Consider the following 19,588-nt stretch of genomic DNA (forward strand, 5'->3'; position numbering starts at 1 on the left):
GCCATTGCTGTGCTGTCGTCCAGAGAAATAAGCTGGTAACCCGTTTCAACATCGTGAAAAATCACTAGCTCAGGTCATATTAATTGTCTGCTTTATTTGTGTTCCTAAAGGAAATAAGGATTCCTGTGTGGAAAAGAAATGGGAGTGGTGGATGGCGATGGTGACGTACTTCTCCAGCCCCATTCTTTACTCGTAGTTGCTCCTCATCCAGATTAAGATTGATTCCCAGCACTGTGGAGAAGTTTACACTTGATCAACCATGCCAGGAGCATCTCTTCATCACCAGATCCAAATAAAAATACAGACGATTTAAAAAGAAAGTAACTTATCAAGAACCATCAAATGAAAAGAGTAGTCTCTTATCTCATTAGCAAGAACAACAAAAGATTAACTGTGCAAAATCCTCCTTTCTTTTTTTTTCTGGTCTAAAGCTACGTGTCCACATCCCTATTTACAAACTAAATTGTCTGATTTTCTGAGGTGCTGGAGATCATGATCTTTTCTGGAGCAGCAAGTACTGGAACGTTTTTCTGAAAATCAAGACATTTACCTAAGTCCCAACCCTATGTCCTAGACAGAAAGATTCAGTTCTTAGTTGACTGGACAGCAGTTTCTTAAATAGAATATAAGCTATATGTAAATATTTTAGCCGTAGTACATGCAAATAGGCAAATCTGAATAAGATACTGGTGGCCAAACACTGAAGTTATTTTGATGTAATTTTTTAAACAAAAAACCACTGATACCACAAAAATAAAGCAAAAAGCAAGCTATTGGCTAAGAAAGAAGAAAAACAAATTTTTGACAACAACAACATTCCAGAGCCTGAAACACAGGCTCTTTCCTAATGTGTCGTATCTTGTAACTACCTCTCTTGGGAGTTATCATCATGTATCCTAAAAGGAACAAATATCTCAGAGTGCCCTAAAGCAGTGGTTATAGAAGTAAAAAGTAACACACATGAGCATCTCCATAAATTACACTCCTTGGAGGTCAGCACAGCATGCACTGAGTCTGCAAGAAATTACGTTCAGTGGGGGTCTGCAAGAAAAGTTTCAGTGATGAAAACTTACCCTGTTTGTTTCAACGTGATGCAATCTATAGGACTCCCCTGTACTCTCATTGACTAAATCAAACTGATGCCGATATGCTACGCAGATCATGTTGTCACTGTCTCCAGTAGGTCCATCCACCAGCGTCATAACCACTGGAGGGTCAGAAAGGCATATTTCCTATAATGTAAATAATAGAATTACTCTCTTTTTCAAGTTCCTACTGTGGGTGCTGCAGGTACTACATGATTTTAAAGCGATGTTCCCTAAGCACAGAAACAAAGAACAAGCAGAAACAATTTTTAAAAAATTGGTAAGATTTCTTTAGCATATATATGATTGGAACTCCACTGTATGACTTCTCACTTTAATTTGTCTGTAGGTTCAGGAAGATGATAATACACACTGCCATCTTCCCCACACCCCCCATACTAGCTCAGTGGTGCCCAGTGTGTTAAGATAATTAGTAACTAGATTACACATACCCGGATGTACTGGAACTCCTCTACTGGAGATTCAGGAGATGACAGAGGAGAGGTGCTGGTTAAAGTGTTGCGTGAATTGTATTTCTTTGTGACAAGAAGTAGTTTGTTCCGAATAGCCACAACAATCCTCAGTTCACTTCCATGGTGAGTATTAATGGCGTATAAATGGCAGCCTGAGGAAATAATGTTCTAGACTCTAAGTGGTTGGGGTAGGGTCTGAGTTTTTTGTTCTGTATTTGTATGATGATTAGTGCAACAGGGCTCTGATAGATGACTTGGCAACACAGAATTAAAAACTCGTCAATAGGATTACACCAACTTCTAGAAAAAGACAAAAGCCTGTTGAAATCTACTTTTACCCTTACTCCTAAGTACATGGATTGTCATTATTCTGCAAGTTCCAGCTTTTCAAAGCAGTTTGCTTCTGAAGACCAGGAAACACTTATGTCTACAAAAATAGTGGGCAACATCCAGACTAATCTAAGCACTACTATTTAATGGGGATTTGCCAGTGTTCCTCCAACTTAAAGCGTGTTTTATTTCAGTCTAACATCCCCACAAAATTCTTCTCATACCTTTCAACCCTGAAATCCTATTTTTCTCTAAAGCTTTTCATCAGCAGCAATTGCCAAATAACATGGTATTTTTACAATATTCAAAAATGTCATGCTGGACTATACTAGAGTAGTTTTCAAATACAAGCTTAACATAGTTTGAATTGACTGTCCAGAGAAAAAACTAAAGGTGAACACCTACACCTGCCTAAAGAGAGCTAATAGGCTCCTGGCAACTACCAGCATCATACCACAGGGGACGTTTTTAACATAGGATAACAATATCACCTTTTGTTCTCTCCAGTTTATTTTCTCTGCAGTCGTATTTGCTTCTTATCACTTTGTTTGTCTCTATATCTTTTTGGACAGCACTGAGTCTGAAGACAAGGATACGAGATTCTTTCCCTGACATATGGAGAGAACCAGGAAAAAACAAGTTAAAAAAAGAAAGCGGCAGTTTGAAATTAATACTTCCAACGAGAAGTAGCAGCTAACAAACAGAGCAAAGATAAACAAGCATAATACCTCTCTGGGAACAGAAGACTTATGACCTCTCTAGGATTTACAATTCTAGTAGCCAATCCCTTCAGTACAATAGCTGAGTTTCCCATTAGGTGGTGCTGCACCAAAGAATGATCTGAGCGCTTCGAAAAAGTGAAATGCACAATATTTTGCAAATATATTGAATCTTGCAAAATAACAAAAATGTGATATAAACTACAGGGCAAGAGTAGAAGGGTTAACTTCAAGAGCTGAAACTATCCAGGTGAGCCACTGATAACTGCATCCTTAACAGAGTTTGAACCCTTCAAGATACAGATTGGTTTTGCTTATCAGTTCTTCAAAGATTGGCAAGTTAGGTCCAAGGACTAGTCCAGCTGCCAAAAGTATACCGTTATCTACTTCCATGACTAATCTGTTTTCCACAAAGATAGATACGAGTGGAATCTAAAATCCCTAAATTAAAACAAATAATTAAATGATGCACTACTATTTGCGGTTGGAAAATAAGCAACTTGAGAGTAATTTCTAAGAAATGAAGTTTCTTAAAATGCAAGCACAGCAAGTTCACAGAATTACAGAATAAACTGAGTTGGAAGGGGGATCAACGAGCCCAACTGCTGGCCCTGCACAGCACCATCCCCAGGAGTCACACCATGTGCCTGAGAGCATTGTCCAAAGGCTTCTTGAACTCGGGCAGGCTTGGTGCTGTGACCACTCCTCTGAGTAGCCCGTTCCAACGCCCAACCATCCTCTCGTTGAAGAACCTTTTTCTAATACCTAATTTCAACCTCCCGTGACACAACTTTGGGCCATTCCCTCAGGTCTTGTCACTGGTCACCACAGAGAAGAGATCATCTTTCCTCACAAGGAAGTTGCAGACTGCAGTGAGGTCTCCCCTTAGTCATGTCTTCTCTGGGCTGAACAGCCAAAGTGTCATCAGCTGCTCATCATATGGCCTCCTCGCTCAAGGCCATAAAAAAAGTTTACGCTAAATTTATTACCATTTTGTCCTAGATACTGCCTCCAGTTAATAAGGTGCTCCTCCAGTGATAACTGTAGTGTTCCGTCTTTGTATCTGAGCTACTATTTCGGCTAGCTATTTTACAAGTATTCTTGGTGATGCAGATAATTCTGAAACACTACAACTGTGTACCCACAGCAAAACTCAAGAATTTCTTCTGGCTAATTTGAATGCACATACTCTTCAAATCGAGAAATATATGTAAACAGGCAGACATAGGGGAGAGAAAGTATTCCTGCCTAAATTAAGTGCTGTTATTTTTAGAGGTTATGCCAAACTTCAAAAGACCTTTTATGCTTCCATCAGACATGATACATTTACATCTGTGAAGATGTGGTGTGTGGGCAAAGAATAACACGTATGGTAACTCCTTTCCTGGGCAGGCATTTCACTATGAGGGCAGAACAGTGACCACTGCCTTCAGTGAAATTGGTCTGACAGGCTTTTAAAGAGGAATTGGGGTTTAAATCCCATAAACCTTGAGATGTGCACCCCTCAGGTTGACAATAAGCTTGCCTTTGAGAGACAAAAAATCTTCACCTTCCTTTGGTGTTTGAAATAGCTCTGACTGCCTATAAAATTGACTATCATATGAACTCTTACGGGTTTTTTTTAACCTCCTACAGACTGGGTTCTTCCAAGCAAAGCAGTTCTTCCTCATCCCACCCCCATCCTTGTATAAAGGCGTTTCATAAAATGAAGATGGAACAAAAAAAATACATGTTTGGAGGACAAAACAGATCAATTTCTTTGCCTTACCTTAAACCAGCAGAAGTCCAAAACAACCCTACCACAGAGTTAGATTTAACTCTCTTCATTAGAACTGAGGGCACTGCTACCAAAGCAATTTGTGCTCCTGTCATTGACAGCTGTGTTGTATTGGTTCTGACACCTTTTGGAATGCTGACCTAAATAAAGTCTTGCTGATAGTTAAGTTTAAAAAGTTAGCCTTGAAGCATAAAACTCTTTACCCTAAAACCTCCTCAAAGTCTTTGAATCCAGTTTACAAGTCCAGTATGAGCATAGTTTGAAGTTGTTTTTGCTGTTGAAGTGTAGTCTGAAAATGAAACACAAGTATTTTTCTTCTGTCACTGGTCTCAATTTCAACATCATGCAGATACAAAACAGGGGGCCAGAATTCTAGCAAGTATGGAAGAACTTCTACTTAAATGCTTCAGAAAGCATCCATATCAAGAATTAAAAATCTCCGCAGTTTTTTACATGCGTAAGACCTTATCAGACTATGTTTGAATCGTCATGAACATGAATGTCAGCAGTACCTTGTTCTGTTACCTCAAGAAGGCCGCTTGCATCTCCCACCTCAGGTTTAACCAAGCAGTATAATGTTTTGAAAATTAAATGCAATCATCTTCTCTAGAAACCTCAAAACTAAGTTTCAATGTAACTACACTTTCCAGATCTTCAGAAATGTCACCCATCCTCCAGGTGTCTTGAGAGAACTGCAAATGGCTCTCATGTAGCTTGAGCTAGTTTTGTAAGATCCCAGGGTGAATTTCATCAGATGCAACCAAACTGGGCAACTCCTAGTCATACAGGAGGCATCATGCTTTACCCAAAGCTTGGGAAAACAGAACTTCAGCAAATACTGAGGAAACAGACATAATGTGGTAAAAAGTAATAAATCAACCATGTTTATAATTCTTTTCTGACACAAAAAGATCCTGATCTTTGTGTATGTTCCCTTTATGAAACTCAATCACAGACTACTGGGTAAAATTACCTCACTAAAAAAGTGCACATTTTATGCACATTTAGTCCTTCCAAATGAGACTGACAGTGAAATACTGACAGTTTAAACAACGTTAAAGCTATTTTATACCAGAAGCTTCAAGAAAATACATTCTGTAGCTCTAAGACATGGTGACAATTAACAGAATATATACAATAAAACATATTCTTTCAAATAGTGACAGTGTAATTAATTACCCCCTCATTTCTGTACATCTGAATGAACATGTAATTTGGTAAAAAAACACTTGCAAAGAATGCTGAGTTCCAACAGTGCCCAAAGACAATGTGACCACTTTCAAGCTTGCCTTGAACAAAGCACGAATGAGCATTTAGGTATTTTCACCTCTAGCCTCTCCCCAGCCTTCTAGAAAGTAACAGCAGTTGCTGTATGTGCTCCCTTATTCTAAATAAAGCATCTAATATACTTACTGCTGATAGATACAATTGTCATGAGACAGACATACCAAGCAACAGCCAGATTTATGCAAGAATCCAAGAACAGGGACCTCTCCTACCTTTGTCTGTTCGGGCAATCAAAAGATCCAGAGCTTCCAACACATTCATCTGCTTTATTTGGAGAGTTTTATCAAATACTTGCACTGACGGTTGACCATCTAAAAAAGACACACATATGTATTCAAAATCCTACTAAAACTTGCTAGACGCTGGTTTTGAACCATTTCTTTCTTGTAATAAAAGTCTTGGGATTTTTCTTACTAAAACAAAGAGATTAAAAAAAAAGAACTGCACAAAGCTCCTACATGCGCCACAGCATCATAGTCAATACTTCCTCATGGGAAGATTTTATTATTGTCATGAATCAGATTATGCAACTGAAATCTAAAAGTGACATTCCTTTGGCAAGTTCGAGAATTATGACCAAAAACTAACTTCACTCCCTCAGTCCCGCTGGCCTTACGTAGCACACAGAAGATAATAAGGGGTCAAAGCAGCAATATCATTGCTAAGGGAAGAAGTAGGATTTCATTGTCACATAAGCCCTTGGCTTCATGCTCACTATCATCAAGGGCTAAGAAAACCAGACAAGCCATTTAGACACTTCTTGAACCTGGATGCGATCTCCTATGGCTTTTCAGATGGTCAAGAAAACAACATCTGAAATAAGAAAACATTCAGAAATCTGCATTAACACTGGCTCCCCAATATGGCTCAATTCTACGGCAGAAAGGATTTTTGCAACTAGGTTACATAAATGCAATAAAATGACTTGAATTAGTAACTGTCCCCCTACATAAAGACCTACTAACACCTGAACAGAGCTTAAGAACATACATTTTCAAGAAATGGTCAGATACATAAAAATCGACACAAAAACACTAGATCATTTACTAACCATCTATTAACAAGATGCCAGCATCTGTAGAAACCAGCAAGGACTGGCCCCAAGAATCTGCACAGACAACCTCATGAGGAAAATTACTGCAGAAAGACTGAGATTCCCAAGGCTATGAAGTAACATAAGGGATACATATTAAGTACACTAAAAAATACAGATCATACAGACACAGAATGTGATGGACAATGGCAATAACATGTAAATGCTTTTGGCAGGATACATTTCCAAACAGTATATTGTTTGAATTTGAAATATCAAAATTGAATCAATTTTCTTGCAGAGGAATCTCTGCATCAATTCTGGTTTGGAGACTCATAAGTGTAAGACACATACCTGAAACGCTAGAACTAAAACACATGCAACTGAAACTCAGTGCAACCCTCACTCAATACTTATTTTCATTCAAAAAACCCAAACCTATATACTTCAAACGTATGTACCAGTATGCATACGCAGTTTGCTTACATTTTATAATTCAGTTTGTGATGTTTAGTGACTAGCACATGGTACAGTTAAAACTTCCTTTCTGCCAAATTGTTCTTCCATCCTGTGTTCTCTGTACTTACCTCCCAGAGCCTGCCCCTCCTCTCCCAATTTATATATTAGTTGGAATCTCTGAAATTCTAGAAGCACTTCTGAAGCTTCTGTATATAAAACACATGCAGAAGAGTGCAGTTGGCATACTTCACTCCCTAATGACTTCAAACAAAATCCAGTATTACAGGAAATGGAAACACAACTGAATTTTGTTTTAAACGTGCTGAAATTAAAACAAAAGATGATTGCATATGGAAGATGTCACTTTCATTGAATTTTCTCAGGTATAAACATGTTCACACTTGCTTTAATTTGAGAAGTGCTTCTGTCCCCAGGCTCATCCTTTATCAATCTAATAGCGACTGCAGAATCACTTTGACACTGTACCTTTCATATTTTCTGCCACAGCATCTAATTACAGAAATAAATCAATAGATACCATACTAGATAACACTTAATGTTTCATAACTTCTCAGACAGTTTCACTCACCTCCTTTTTACAAAAGCTTGTAGTTGCCAAGTTAGCTGTGGTATCCCCTTTCACAGTGGTTTTCAATTTCAATGCCTAATACAAACAGATGTTTTATTTAAACTGAGTTTTTGTCAGCAATACCCAAGCTAATGACTATATAAAAAGGACAATTTAGGACTAGAAAGTAATTCCAGTTTGGAATTCCTATGCCATTTTAAGTAATGAAAAAAGAAGCAGAATTCTGTATCCTGAACAACGTCTGCACAAACCACTAGATGGTTACTAGGTACCTTCTCAGCCAAAATACACATTGGCTGTTTCTTGTTTATTTTTTTGTTTTGTTTGCTTGCTTTCTAAATGGCAACTCAAAATCAGAAAAGAAGAGTCAAACATAATAACAGAGAAAACCTTCCACTTCAAACTACAGAAGCTAACCATCTACACAGTTTACCCTATAATCTAGCTGGAGAGAGGATCCTCTTGTCAATTATACGAACCGACCTTTTATTTGCAAAACTTCCTAACAAACACTAAGTCAAACTATATATATATATATATCCATATATATTGCCAGGCGTCCCAAGGACAGATGGTCACAGGATCACAAATTCTTCAGTTAGCACTAACTAGAAGCAAGGTGATTTTGAAAGGGCCAAAAACTCCGGTGAAATACTGTATACACATAGTTTAATTGCCTTACACAGTAAGTCTGTTTAGTGCAGCCTATATACCGTCATTGCTAACTTTCACAGCAGTATTCCTGTAAGACTGTGACATGTGGAATTGTCACAGCATTCCTTAATGCACAGTTTAGAACTAGCCTAAACCAATTTTACTGCCCCCTGGAGTTTGCCTACCATCAAGTACGGCTCTCTGTGAAGTGGCAGCGAACACTTGCACGCATCATTTGCACGTTTGCATTAAGCATGGCTGTCAGCTTACAGAGATGCACATAACACTTCATTGTATGAACATCCCACCAGTCAGGAGATATCACCTTGACAAATAAATAAATCATTTAAATATACTGCTGAATCAGTCTCACTGAATTTTGTCTACCATCGAAAAAGTCAACAGGCTATAACTAAAGGGGGAATACATTCCCAGCTTCACAAGAATGATTATGAGTTACTTGGAAGGTATCTTGAAATATGTCCAAGCCTACAGTTTGTACCTTAGAGGAAAGATCTTTCAGGGGAGGGAAATATTTAAACGTTGAAAGAACCTCCAAGAAAAACACGAAGAGGTATCATGAATTTTTAACCCACGTAATAGGTTTCCCTTTGACGAAGACCACATTGAGGATGAAAGTCTTGTTTAAGAAACAGGTCCCAACTAGATTTGTTCCATGAATGTCTTATCAGCATTTAATTTCGGGGAGGTGGGAGTGGCGTAAGCCTATAGGTTTCCATACTTTCAATAACCATACTTTTCTTGCTTTTCTTTACCTTCTGTAAAGTAAACGTAGGAATAAATCATTGGTTACTTCTGTCTGAATATTACACATTCAGCTTTCTTTTTTTTCCAGTGCCACCTAAAGTGACTAGTTATTTCAAGGTGACTGAGGAAAGAGGTCTTTGCAGCTCTGCCAATCCAAGCTTTAATAGTCCTGAGATTTTTTTTTAACCAGCTCTCAACTGCCTAGCTCCATTTTCTACCTTTAACCAGATCTAGAACTTCTCAGACTCTTCTAATCTTTAACTCATTATGAAAAAGGAAGACAAAAGAAGAGAGGGGAGAGGGGAGAGGGGAGAGGGGAGAGGGGAGAGGGGAGAGGGGAGAGGGGAGAGGGGAGAGGGGAGAGGGGAGAGGGGAGAGGGGAGAGGGGAGAGGGGAGAGGGGAGAGGGGAGAGGGGAGAGGGGAGAGGGGAGAGGGGAGAGGGGAGAGGGGAGAGGGGAGAGGGGAGAGGGGAGAGGGGAGAGGGGAGAGGGGAGAGGGGAGAGGGGAGAGGGGAGAGGGGAGAGGGGAGAGGGGAGAGGGGAGAGGGGAGAGGGGAGAGGGGAGAGGGGAGAGGGGAGAGGGGAGAGGGGAGAGGGGAGAGGGGAGAGGGGAGAGGGGAGAGAATTGGGTTTTCTTGGTAGTGTGGGTTTTTGGGGTTTTTTTTTGGTTGGCTGATTTTGTTCGGCTGGTTGGGTTTGGTTTTGTTTTGTGGGGGTTTTTAGGGGTTGTTTTTTTTTTTTTTTGGGTGGTGGTGGTGGTTGGGTTTTGAATTTTTGTTTATCTGGGGGTTTTTTGCTTGGCTTGTTATTTTGGCTTTGTTTCTGCTCTGCTAACTCCTGCTGAGTTAAATCAGCTCAGAAAAGAGGTATTCTTAGGATAAGCTGCAGAACCACGAGACCAGTCTGGATCAAGAAGAAACAAGGGAGAAAGGACAGGGGGAGTGAAGAGCATAGGCACTGTTGGCTTTTTTTTTTGCTACAATGAACTGTCAGATGAAAGCAGACTAATCTAAATCATCAGGAAGTTGTACTTCTTACGGACTCAAAAAATTAATAAACCCATAGGAGATTGCAGTCGGCATTTGGTATGTTCCAAGATGTGTGGCATACACTAACAGAGAGACTGTCAAAATTTCTTCCTGACTAAAGCAGTCCAAGTATCTTCTAAGAAATTCAATCTTAAAACAACATACGGAGGAAATCCATGAAAGATTATGTTTTTCCAAAGCATGGAAAAAGACAGAGTACTCTTCTGCTTGGAGAAAGCATCTGCTGCATGAAGCAGGGAAAGACCTTTCACATTTGATCCTAAGGTACGATTTTTCCAACCTTCATTTAACTCACACATGATAAAAATATTTGTACTTGTATAACTCAGGCATTATAGAAAATACTTCCAGTCATATTTTATTTGAATGCAACTTAAAATAATGCAATACTACAAAACTATTTCTGATCGCAGAAAACTGCATTAAATCCCAACATAACTGCAAGCTAATCAAAGTCTAACAAAAGGAGTTACAGAGTCTTTGTAAACATAGCTGTATACCTTCTAAACCGATCCTACCTGACCAAGCCGAACAAACTCTGCTTGTCGAGCTTCCTCTTTCTTCCGTGTTGATTTTGGGGACTCTGGTAACACATCACTGAAGGATCTTCTATTGAGCACGTTCTAAAGAAGAAAATGTTTCTTTCTAACCGCATAGCTTCTCAGAGAATAGAAACTGCAACTCTTCCAATCCTGGAGTGATTTACCCTACAACTTGTCACAGTTTACCACTGCCATGTTCTGTACAATCATACTACGTGAATATATGACATGAATATATGAAAAGTTTAAGCCGATCTATATAGATAAAAGAAATAAACAGTGGTGGAGAAAACAGCACCTTGTTAGTTTTAGAAATACTGAACTTATTTTTAGTTAGTTAGGAATCACCTTAAGAGTAAGTCTTCTCCATCTAAAATAAAGTTACCTCATAGCTACCCAGGAGTAAAAATCATCCAAATTTACACATAATGAAACAAAGGCAGTTTTTATAGTGACACGATTAATGCCCGTATTTGCAGTATCTAAATTCCCTACTCCCTTGCTGCAGGTAAGCCTACACGAAGTATGACATTGTTTTGCTTCTCCTCACACCTGGTGAAGAGTCCTGTCCAGAAAGGACCATCTGTCAGCTTTCACATAACTGTAAAGTAAGTTATACCATAATCGGTATTTAGCTTAGTCATATGCCATTCAGTGCTCATTAGGATTACAGTCTTTTAAAGTAACAGAACATTTAAACTACTAGTTAGGACAGCACATGTGAGTAGTCAGTAGTCAGGGATGCAGAAACTTCTGACTTACATTTACCTTGTGTAGGTCAGGCATCATGTCTTGGTATAAAGAGCGGATCAGCATGTCAAGAGTGCGTTGACGTTTCTGAGAAAACGTTGGTGTTTCCAAGGTGGCTTTTTCACCATTTATTACTAAAAGATTATGGGAAAAAGATGTATTACATAAATGAACTTTGGCAATCTCCACTGACTGTAGTTTGCCTCTGTACCGGAACACCTGCTCTGCCCTTATTAATTTAGAATTGCCTCCTTTTTTGCGCCCCCCTCCCCTTTTTTTTTTTTACAAGTGAGCAACTCTTCCTTAAGTTAAGAGAGAAAAATTAGTAATAGAAGAATTCCACAAGGCATCAGAATAGATACCTAACTAATAAAAAAATTAAAAGACAAACTGCTGCTCAATTTAAGCACTAAACAGTTTAAATGGGTAAAATGAGCTATCCGTCGACCTCACGTCTAGAAATCGTCTAATTGTAATCATCATGATCAATTCTCAAAGATTTCGTTCTCGCTGATCTAGAAGGGAAAATAACAGGCCAATGAAAACTGCAACTGAATCATTACAGAATTAAAAAGTGCTGCATAGGTGTCCTTCAGCGCCCTTAAGAATACAGTCAGAAAAGCTGCTATTTTCAGGTTTTCAGAGCTACTAAATTAACACCTTCTATTACTAAATAATGAACAGCATTATAAATTCTTTCGTATCTCCGAGTTCTTTAAGAAAACGCAAAGCTAAATATGGCTGCACATTCCGCAAATGGGCAAGTCCAGCTTCTGTCTAGTAGCCCTAGAAGAAATTTTTTTTTTGTTAATCTAACTGTAACAGTTTGATGGAACTGACATCCCACCTATGCTACAGATTTGAAAAAAAAAAAAACCTCTATACAGATCAGCCGAATACACAAGAAAACACATATACATTTTAAGCATCACGAATTTTAATTTATTAAAAGAGTGTTTCTAGCAAAAGAAAAACTGACTTACATTTCACCAACACAAAATCCCTGAATTCCTGGTGATTCGTAAACACAGGTGGGGACGGAAGGGGAGGTCCAAAGAGAGGAACGCTTTCTTCTGAAAATATTTTCAGCCTGTTGAAAGTACAAATCTTTATCTACACTGGAAGTCATGTTCAAACCCTACCTTTTTTATAGACACTACTCAGAACCGAAGGGGAAAAAGAAAGGGAAGTGTTATCTGGGTATGTCTTATGTAAGAACTTCCAAGGGTCTAACAAAAAAAGATTCACTCGACAGAGCAAAATTATGCTTCTTTAACACAAACTAACACGGGGACATGATTAGAACAGAACTTTGCAGTTCTACTCAACAGTTTTAGCAGTGCTAGCAAAATATAGTCCTGTTCAAAAAAGCTCTAAAAGAACAGTTTTTCACCTACAAAATATGTTCGCCTTACAGATTTCCACCTTACCTATGAATTCACCACGCGCATGAAATATTTGATTCTTTCAGAATAACACTGGCTTATGACATATGAAACTGTATCTTGGAAACAGCAAATTCAATTTTCAAATTTTCAATGAGGAAGAAAGATTCAGAATTGCTTCCCTAACAGCCGGACTCTGCTGAGCTCTTTTGATCCATAAGGAATCCAGCATAGCAATAATGAATGGCAGGTACAAAACCCACGCATATATGTTCAGCGGGGCATAGCTTCTTTATGATAAGTAATCGTTCTTGGCTATTTTAAGTAATAGTTTGCCAACAAAAGTCTTCCAAGTGGCATGTGCAGATGACACAGGGCACAGCAACCCATATCTGCTGTTATAGAAACCAGTCAGAATTTGCTTTCTCAAAAATCCAGCAGTGACTGACTGATACTGAGTCTTTTTTCCTGAAAGCTTAGAAACTGCATACAATCTGAAACGCAGTATTACATTTGCATGAATATTGATCATTCTAATATTTGTTTCACATATTTGAGACACAATTTCATAGATGCCCTATGTCTACTTCATTACATTTAGGTAAAAAAAGCAATAATTTATAACTACAAAAGGTGTGAAATGTTCCTTGACTAGATCAGAATAAATTGTGACAGGGAAAACCATAACAAAACTGACCAAAAAAAAAACTTCTTGAGGGATGTAAAATATAAAGGCACTCTAAGCAGAAATTCAGAGTCAGACCTCATAGTGGCATTGCATTTGAAACAAGGAAAATTTGCCTCAAAAGCCTAGAGCATCCCCTGTCTCTTTTGACTGAAATTTTGGCCACTTGGAAGACTGTCTTCACACACACACACGCACACAAAAGTACCAGAAAGAATGAGTTTTATTCAGGCCTACGATGAAAGGACAGAATGAAACAATTAGGCCAAGCTGAAATATAATGTTCTAAGGCTGTCATATAGGAAAAAAAATACTATGTGATATGTGCTACGGCAAGATGTGTCAAGTCTGGCAGAATGAAGCAACTAAAATAAGATGGACCAATCTAGTAAAGGCAGCCAGTTACCTAAAGCAAGAGAGACAAATTTATCTTATTTACTGCACCTCATTTCCTTCCCCACATAAACAGCAATATAAAAAGCATTTTACCATGGCTAACCCATCTACTGACTATTAGCTTACGATCAGGACAACAATTACTTCTTAAAGGGTAATGAGGGACATATGCCCAAGTTTCTGTCCCAAAGCAGTAAGAAAAAGAAAGAAGTGACTGCATTTTCAATGCACTTTGGAATCATGAACATGTTTTGTGCTTCTCACAAACCTGGGAATGCTGAAAAGCAGAAGCTGTGAGGACAAGCAATTTAAACAAATTTGCAAGAGGAAGCTCACAAGATCTTGGAGCAAAATAAAACTATTCCTTTGCTTAACTGCACTACAGACATTTTCCAAAAGAAACCTTAGCTATAAATAGGAGGCGAGGGTAAAAAACCCACACACACACAAACTGAAGTATCATTCTTCTCTGGAGTTAGATTGAATAGCATGCTGGAGAAGCATAGCAGTATGTAAAATTCCGGTAGGTTTTAAGTACGTGACATTCAACTATACAAGTACTCCATTAAAATCCCTAAAAACGACCTAGTTTGCTCAGCTACAGCCAAACTGAGATCTGTAAGGACTTGTAGTCCATGGCTATCCCAACATAACGTGCGTTAATTAACTTTCGTCATCCACGTAAGTTTACTACGTCATTGATCTCACCACGTCTGAAAGTTCCAAGCATATCTTTTATCATTTTGTTGTATTTTATCTAAAAACCAGTTCTGGCTTTCCCCCTTAGCTTATGCCTGTTCCAGAATTTAATTTTTCTGATGGTTAGAAACATGCTACTTATAGCCAGTTCAGTGACATCTGCATATAGGTCCATATTGCTCTTCAGTTTCTAAAGCTCATTTGGCGGCTTCCTGGCATACAGACAGGTAGACCTGTCTGTATGCCAGAAAGTCTTCCCACTGCCAAAATGTTTTCCCATTTTCTCTAAACCAACAGAAATTTAGTGTGAAATAATTTGTTATAATCAGCACCTACCTGTAGCTATCATTCTGCTTATTATATCTCACTAAAGCAAAAATATCTGCCATACAGTTAAGGAAGTTAATCCAGTTCTAATAAAGCTCGCATGTATTTTAATAAACTCTTCTCTTCCTGCAGTACATTGCAGATTTAATAAAGGTTAAATTTATTAATTAAGTCAAGGTAAATATATAAAAACATCTAGACTATGCAGATTTTACTGTTTATAAAGAAGGTCCTATAGAAAAATATTACTGTTTGATCAACAGTTTTAAAAATCAAGCTACTACCACAGACACAGCATAAGACATACTATAGGATTTTGTGTTTTATGTGATACATTTGTGATTAAAAATTCTTTTGGTTGATAAAGCAGTACCAATTCTGAACTTTGTTTATACCAGAGCTTCCACCGAAGAAAAGATTCCAATGAAATAAATTAGCTAACAGAATTATAAGAAAATAGAATGATTTAAAGTGCAAGTTATACTAAGGCTGATGCTCTAATGAAGAGGTACATTGATTTGGTAAACAATTCTTCTTAGTATTTAGGTTCCTTTGGTATCTAAACATTTTTATTATTTTTTTCAATCTTTATTCAGTTTTCATTCACCCCTAGCAAGAGTCTTCTAAGAACATTTAGTCTGCCTGAGAACAAGGTCTAGAACTCTTAAGCTTTGTGAGAACTTTTTAAGACTCGGCAACAGAGTATAGATAGAAATTATAGTTTTCTTCTTTTCATCCGTTTTTCTTTATTCTATTCCATCTAGTCTAACAGATGCCAAATCGAGGTCTACATATTACTAGTGTGACCCTATGATAATTCCAAGAGGTTGGCTGCTGGTTTTTGGAATCATATCATCTTCACAATGTTTTCAACCAGAAGTCTGAAAAGCACAGGCTGTCAAAAAACTGGAAAATATGTGGTTAATGGTCTGAAAAAATTGACAATCACTGATCTAAAATACATAAATACTTAAAATAAACAGCATTGAAACATTTAAAGGCAGTATTCGGTAAAATGCCAAAATCTAATGCCAAATTAATTTACATAACTAAGAGAAAGATTTATGAATTTATATTTTTTGAAAAGGTGTAAAATTAAGTTTGTGAAATGATACATATAAACACTTTCAATAAAAACATTATTTAAAAATCACATTCTTGATTTTACCTCATCTTCTAAGGGATTTAGCAAACATTGGTTGATGTTGCAGACTTGGAAAGTCCTAGTCAAGCAGCTGAAGGTAAAGAATGCAATAATGCAACCGTCTTTCTAAAATAGTTTTCACTTGAACAAACAGCATGCAGGGAGGACTTAGGGCAGAATTAAGAGAAATGCTGATCTTAAAAAAAATAATTAGAAAATGTTAGGAAAAAGATACGTGTAAAATGAGAGCGAATCATGGATGGCTTGAACACTGGAGAAGACTCTTCGCCTTCCTGAAATATGATAGTGACAATGTCATTTCCAATATGTCGCTTCCTTTCTACCTGGAAAAAAAAAGGAAAAGAAAAAAGGAAAAAAGAAAGAAAAGGCAAAAAAAGAAGCGACAGACACAGTGACTTACAAGACATAAGTAAGCATCTTAGCAATTCTGTGACAGAATAATAAAGCAATATTCCTAAACTGCTAACAGAAAAATTACAGTCAGTGTGACTGAAGACAATATAAAATCATTACTTAACTATAAGTAAACCTAGCAACGACACGGTGCACACAACAAGGCAGGTTCTAGAAGAACAGATACAGCATATGTTTAGAAAAGTGCTCACAGTTTCCCTAAGTAATATTCACTAATCGAGCATGGAACCTCTAGCATTCCACAAAAGCAAATCTACTGCTTGAAATAAAAGGACAAAAAACTCTGGTGCCGAGTTATTCTTAAAAAAAAAAAAATCCTGATTGGCCTACGTTTTCTTCTGTGACCTTGTCATCAGTCCAAGGAAAAAGCATGAGAAAACTGACATAGAAATAAAAAATGTACATTTTAATCATATCGCCTAACTAGAACGCATAATAAATAGTAAACCAAGTAATTTTTAAGTAATTTAGGTAAATCATTATGGATGTACAATATATAGTAAACGCATGTGCTTATAAAGTATTCTTTTCATCATAAATACAAAGAAAGGCTTGAGCAATGAACAACAGCACATTCGAACAAGTACCCAAGAACCCCCCTAGTTAATCTATGAGAGTGTGTGACAGCACTTCTTTACAGTTACCAACATTAACATGCTCACAAGGGGAATTTCTTTCAAGCTACACTAATGGCTACCCAAGTAGGAGTTGTGTGTTACACATGTGAATATTCCTACAATTCACACACAAGGCTAATTTCCAGTCTTCCTAAAATCTTTGAGGTAATAATTACATCAGCGAAGCTCTTCAAGTCACCTGAACACCATGCTACTCAATCACTTGTCAGTGAAGCAATTTAGATCTTCTTCACAAGTATCTTTTGTAGTTTCATAGAGATGATTGGATGCACTGTTTGTAATAAACATCATGAAATTTTCAGCATTAGGTAGAATACTGAGAAAAATATAGCAAAAGTCTCAAGGCTTACATTTCTAAAATATTAACAGACAAGAAATCCTTTTTTTTTTAATAAAGTTTCGGACTTTGTGATTTAACAAATAAATAGGGAAATAAAAAAGAAAGAGAGAACCACGTACCTGCTGCTTGTTCTCTCTAGAATATGGTAGCATGGTTGAAACATGGAACATAATTTCATGCCCTTGAAAAACTGTATAGATGGAACAGGTTCCTGTTGTATCATCTGCAAGGGAAGACAACACTTTAAGGAGTACATCCTCTAAGTTTTTTGAAGATCAAAAGATATATTTGAGTCCTTCTACCAAATCTTCCTTAGCTATCCTTTTTTGTCCAATCCCTTTTAGGAAATGTCCACACTGCACGTTTTATGCAAGTCCAAACCCAAGTTTGCAACTAATCTGCATATTCCCACTTAAAACCTATGACATCTTTCACCTACCTTCCTGAAAGCACACGGGTCTACAAGCCATAATGTCCTACTATCATGAAGCAAGTAACATGTCAGGTTATTGTTCACCTCATTCCAACTTAAAATGAAACTGTTCACCTGTATTATGTTCAGTCATAAATACTTTTCTTCAACTGCATTCCATACCAGTGACTTAAGCTGACCTGACTCTTACCTGGTGAAGCAGAGCATTTAGCATGCACACGAGGAAGTCCGTTTTGGGATTGTTTTATAACTACAATATATACAATATGTGCAATGTGAGATAAGAAGAAAAATTTACACTGCAGCTCCACTCCCCCCCCTCTTTATTGCTTCAGATGAGTTCTTACTTTTAGTGTCCAGTCCTCCTCTGTAGCCTGACCAGCCTTTCAAAGTAATTGTGTCACCCAAGAGATGCAAAAATCGTTGAAAGCTTTCACTTCCGGTTTCTACACATGGGAGGGAGAAACGTTACCAAAAAAGCATACACGTAGTAATAGAACATGTCTTAAAAATAACCAAAATAAGGAAATGGGTCCTGCTTCCAGGACACAAGTTTCAGCTGGATTAGTTTCCTTTCACGTCTTCCAAGCCTACTGCCTTTCCAGAAACAGCATCCCAGCCTTTCAAAATAGGCACCATCATGTGACATTAAACAGTGACCTCTTTTGCTAACACCAATGCTGTTCAAGCGCATAGGAGAACGTGATCATGCCGTAAAAGAGCGAAAGAACTACGAGCAGGGAGTTAACGAGTTGCCTCCTTCAACTGCTTCTTTTTTTGTAAACGTTACGTCAACATTTCACTGTCTTTCAAGTTGTAATAGTAAGCTTCCTACAGCAACTTTTTATAGCATTAGAAGGCCCTATGCTACAATTTTTCACCCAACACATGAAACACAACAAAATGACTGTTCACTTAACCATTACCTCCTGTCTTGCTTCCAGCTGTAGACACTATCTTCCTTTTTTTTGTAATTCAGATGAATAAAAAAATTACGGAAAAGGTGAAAAACTCACCATTACTGAACATTTCATCATCTGTAAGCTGACCATCCTTAGCATAAAGGACTCCAAATTTAAAATTCACAGAGCCCTGAGAAATAAAACCAAGTATTGTATGATAAACAGAAGATCCAAAAAAAATGTTCCCTCCAAGGACTTTTATATGTGTATCTTTGTATACATCCGACACTTTGGAACATACACTCTATACCATCTCCTAATACATAATAATTCACCTTTAAACTTTTATAGTAGAGCATAAAATTATTAATGTAAGTTGGTGATCTATTAATATGAGATATTAAGTTGGTGCTTAAAAATATTTTTTATGTCACGGTCTAAAAACATTACATTTTTTACTGTCATCAGCAGTTGATTTCAAAGTCACCATAAGCACATCAAAATACTAAGCCTTATTCACCGAACAGATCTGTGAGCTAGAAGCGGTAAGTTTACATTTACCTCTTGCTCTTCAAGAACCAATAAATCCTGTAAACAAAAACAGTATCTTTAGCACACTCGTATTAAAGATTCTATGAGGATGACAGTTTCATTTGTGTTTTTAAGTTTTGATTTGAAATGGCCAGTTC

General features: G+C 37.6%; 1 protein-coding gene across 12 annotated transcripts in view; it reads right to left on the minus strand.

The window, feature by feature from the left end:
* Window positions 1-19,588, minus strand: part of GARNL3 (GTPase activating Rap/RanGAP domain like 3) — a 43,486-nt gene that overhangs the window by 11,230 nt on the left and 12,668 nt on the right. For 9 of the 12 annotated variants that reach the window (XM_069032053.1, XM_069032049.1, XM_069032046.1 and 6 more), the window contains 15 exons: window positions 19,461-19,487; window positions 19,014-19,089; window positions 18,345-18,443; window positions 17,684-17,787; window positions 16,387-16,495; window positions 15,017-15,062; window positions 12,499-12,605; window positions 11,528-11,649; window positions 10,742-10,846; window positions 7,753-7,827; window positions 6,723-6,834; window positions 5,884-5,982; window positions 2,380-2,496; window positions 1,538-1,710; window positions 1,074-1,232 (listed from right to left, as the gene is read on the minus strand). In XM_069032053.1, coding sequence (XP_068888154.1) covers window positions 1,074-1,232; window positions 1,538-1,710; window positions 2,380-2,496; window positions 5,884-5,982; window positions 6,723-6,834; window positions 7,753-7,827; window positions 10,742-10,846; window positions 11,528-11,649; window positions 12,499-12,605; window positions 15,017-15,062; window positions 16,387-16,495; window positions 17,684-17,787; window positions 18,345-18,443; window positions 19,014-19,089; window positions 19,461-19,487 — 1,530 coding nt within the window. The remainder of the gene's footprint in view (window positions 1-1,073; window positions 1,233-1,537; window positions 1,711-2,379; window positions 2,497-5,883; window positions 5,983-6,722; window positions 6,835-7,752; window positions 7,828-10,741; window positions 10,847-11,527; window positions 11,650-12,498; window positions 12,606-15,016; window positions 15,063-16,386; window positions 16,496-17,683; window positions 17,788-18,344; window positions 18,444-19,013; window positions 19,090-19,460; window positions 19,488-19,588) is intronic. The other 3 variants (XM_069032050.1, XM_069032048.1, XM_069032052.1) reach the window with 3 other exon arrangements.

Source organism: Aphelocoma coerulescens, chromosome 17 (assembly GCF_041296385.1).
Source record: "Aphelocoma coerulescens isolate FSJ_1873_10779 chromosome 17, UR_Acoe_1.0, whole genome shotgun sequence".
Taxonomy (NCBI): Eukaryota; Metazoa; Chordata; class Aves; order Passeriformes; family Corvidae; genus Aphelocoma; species Aphelocoma coerulescens.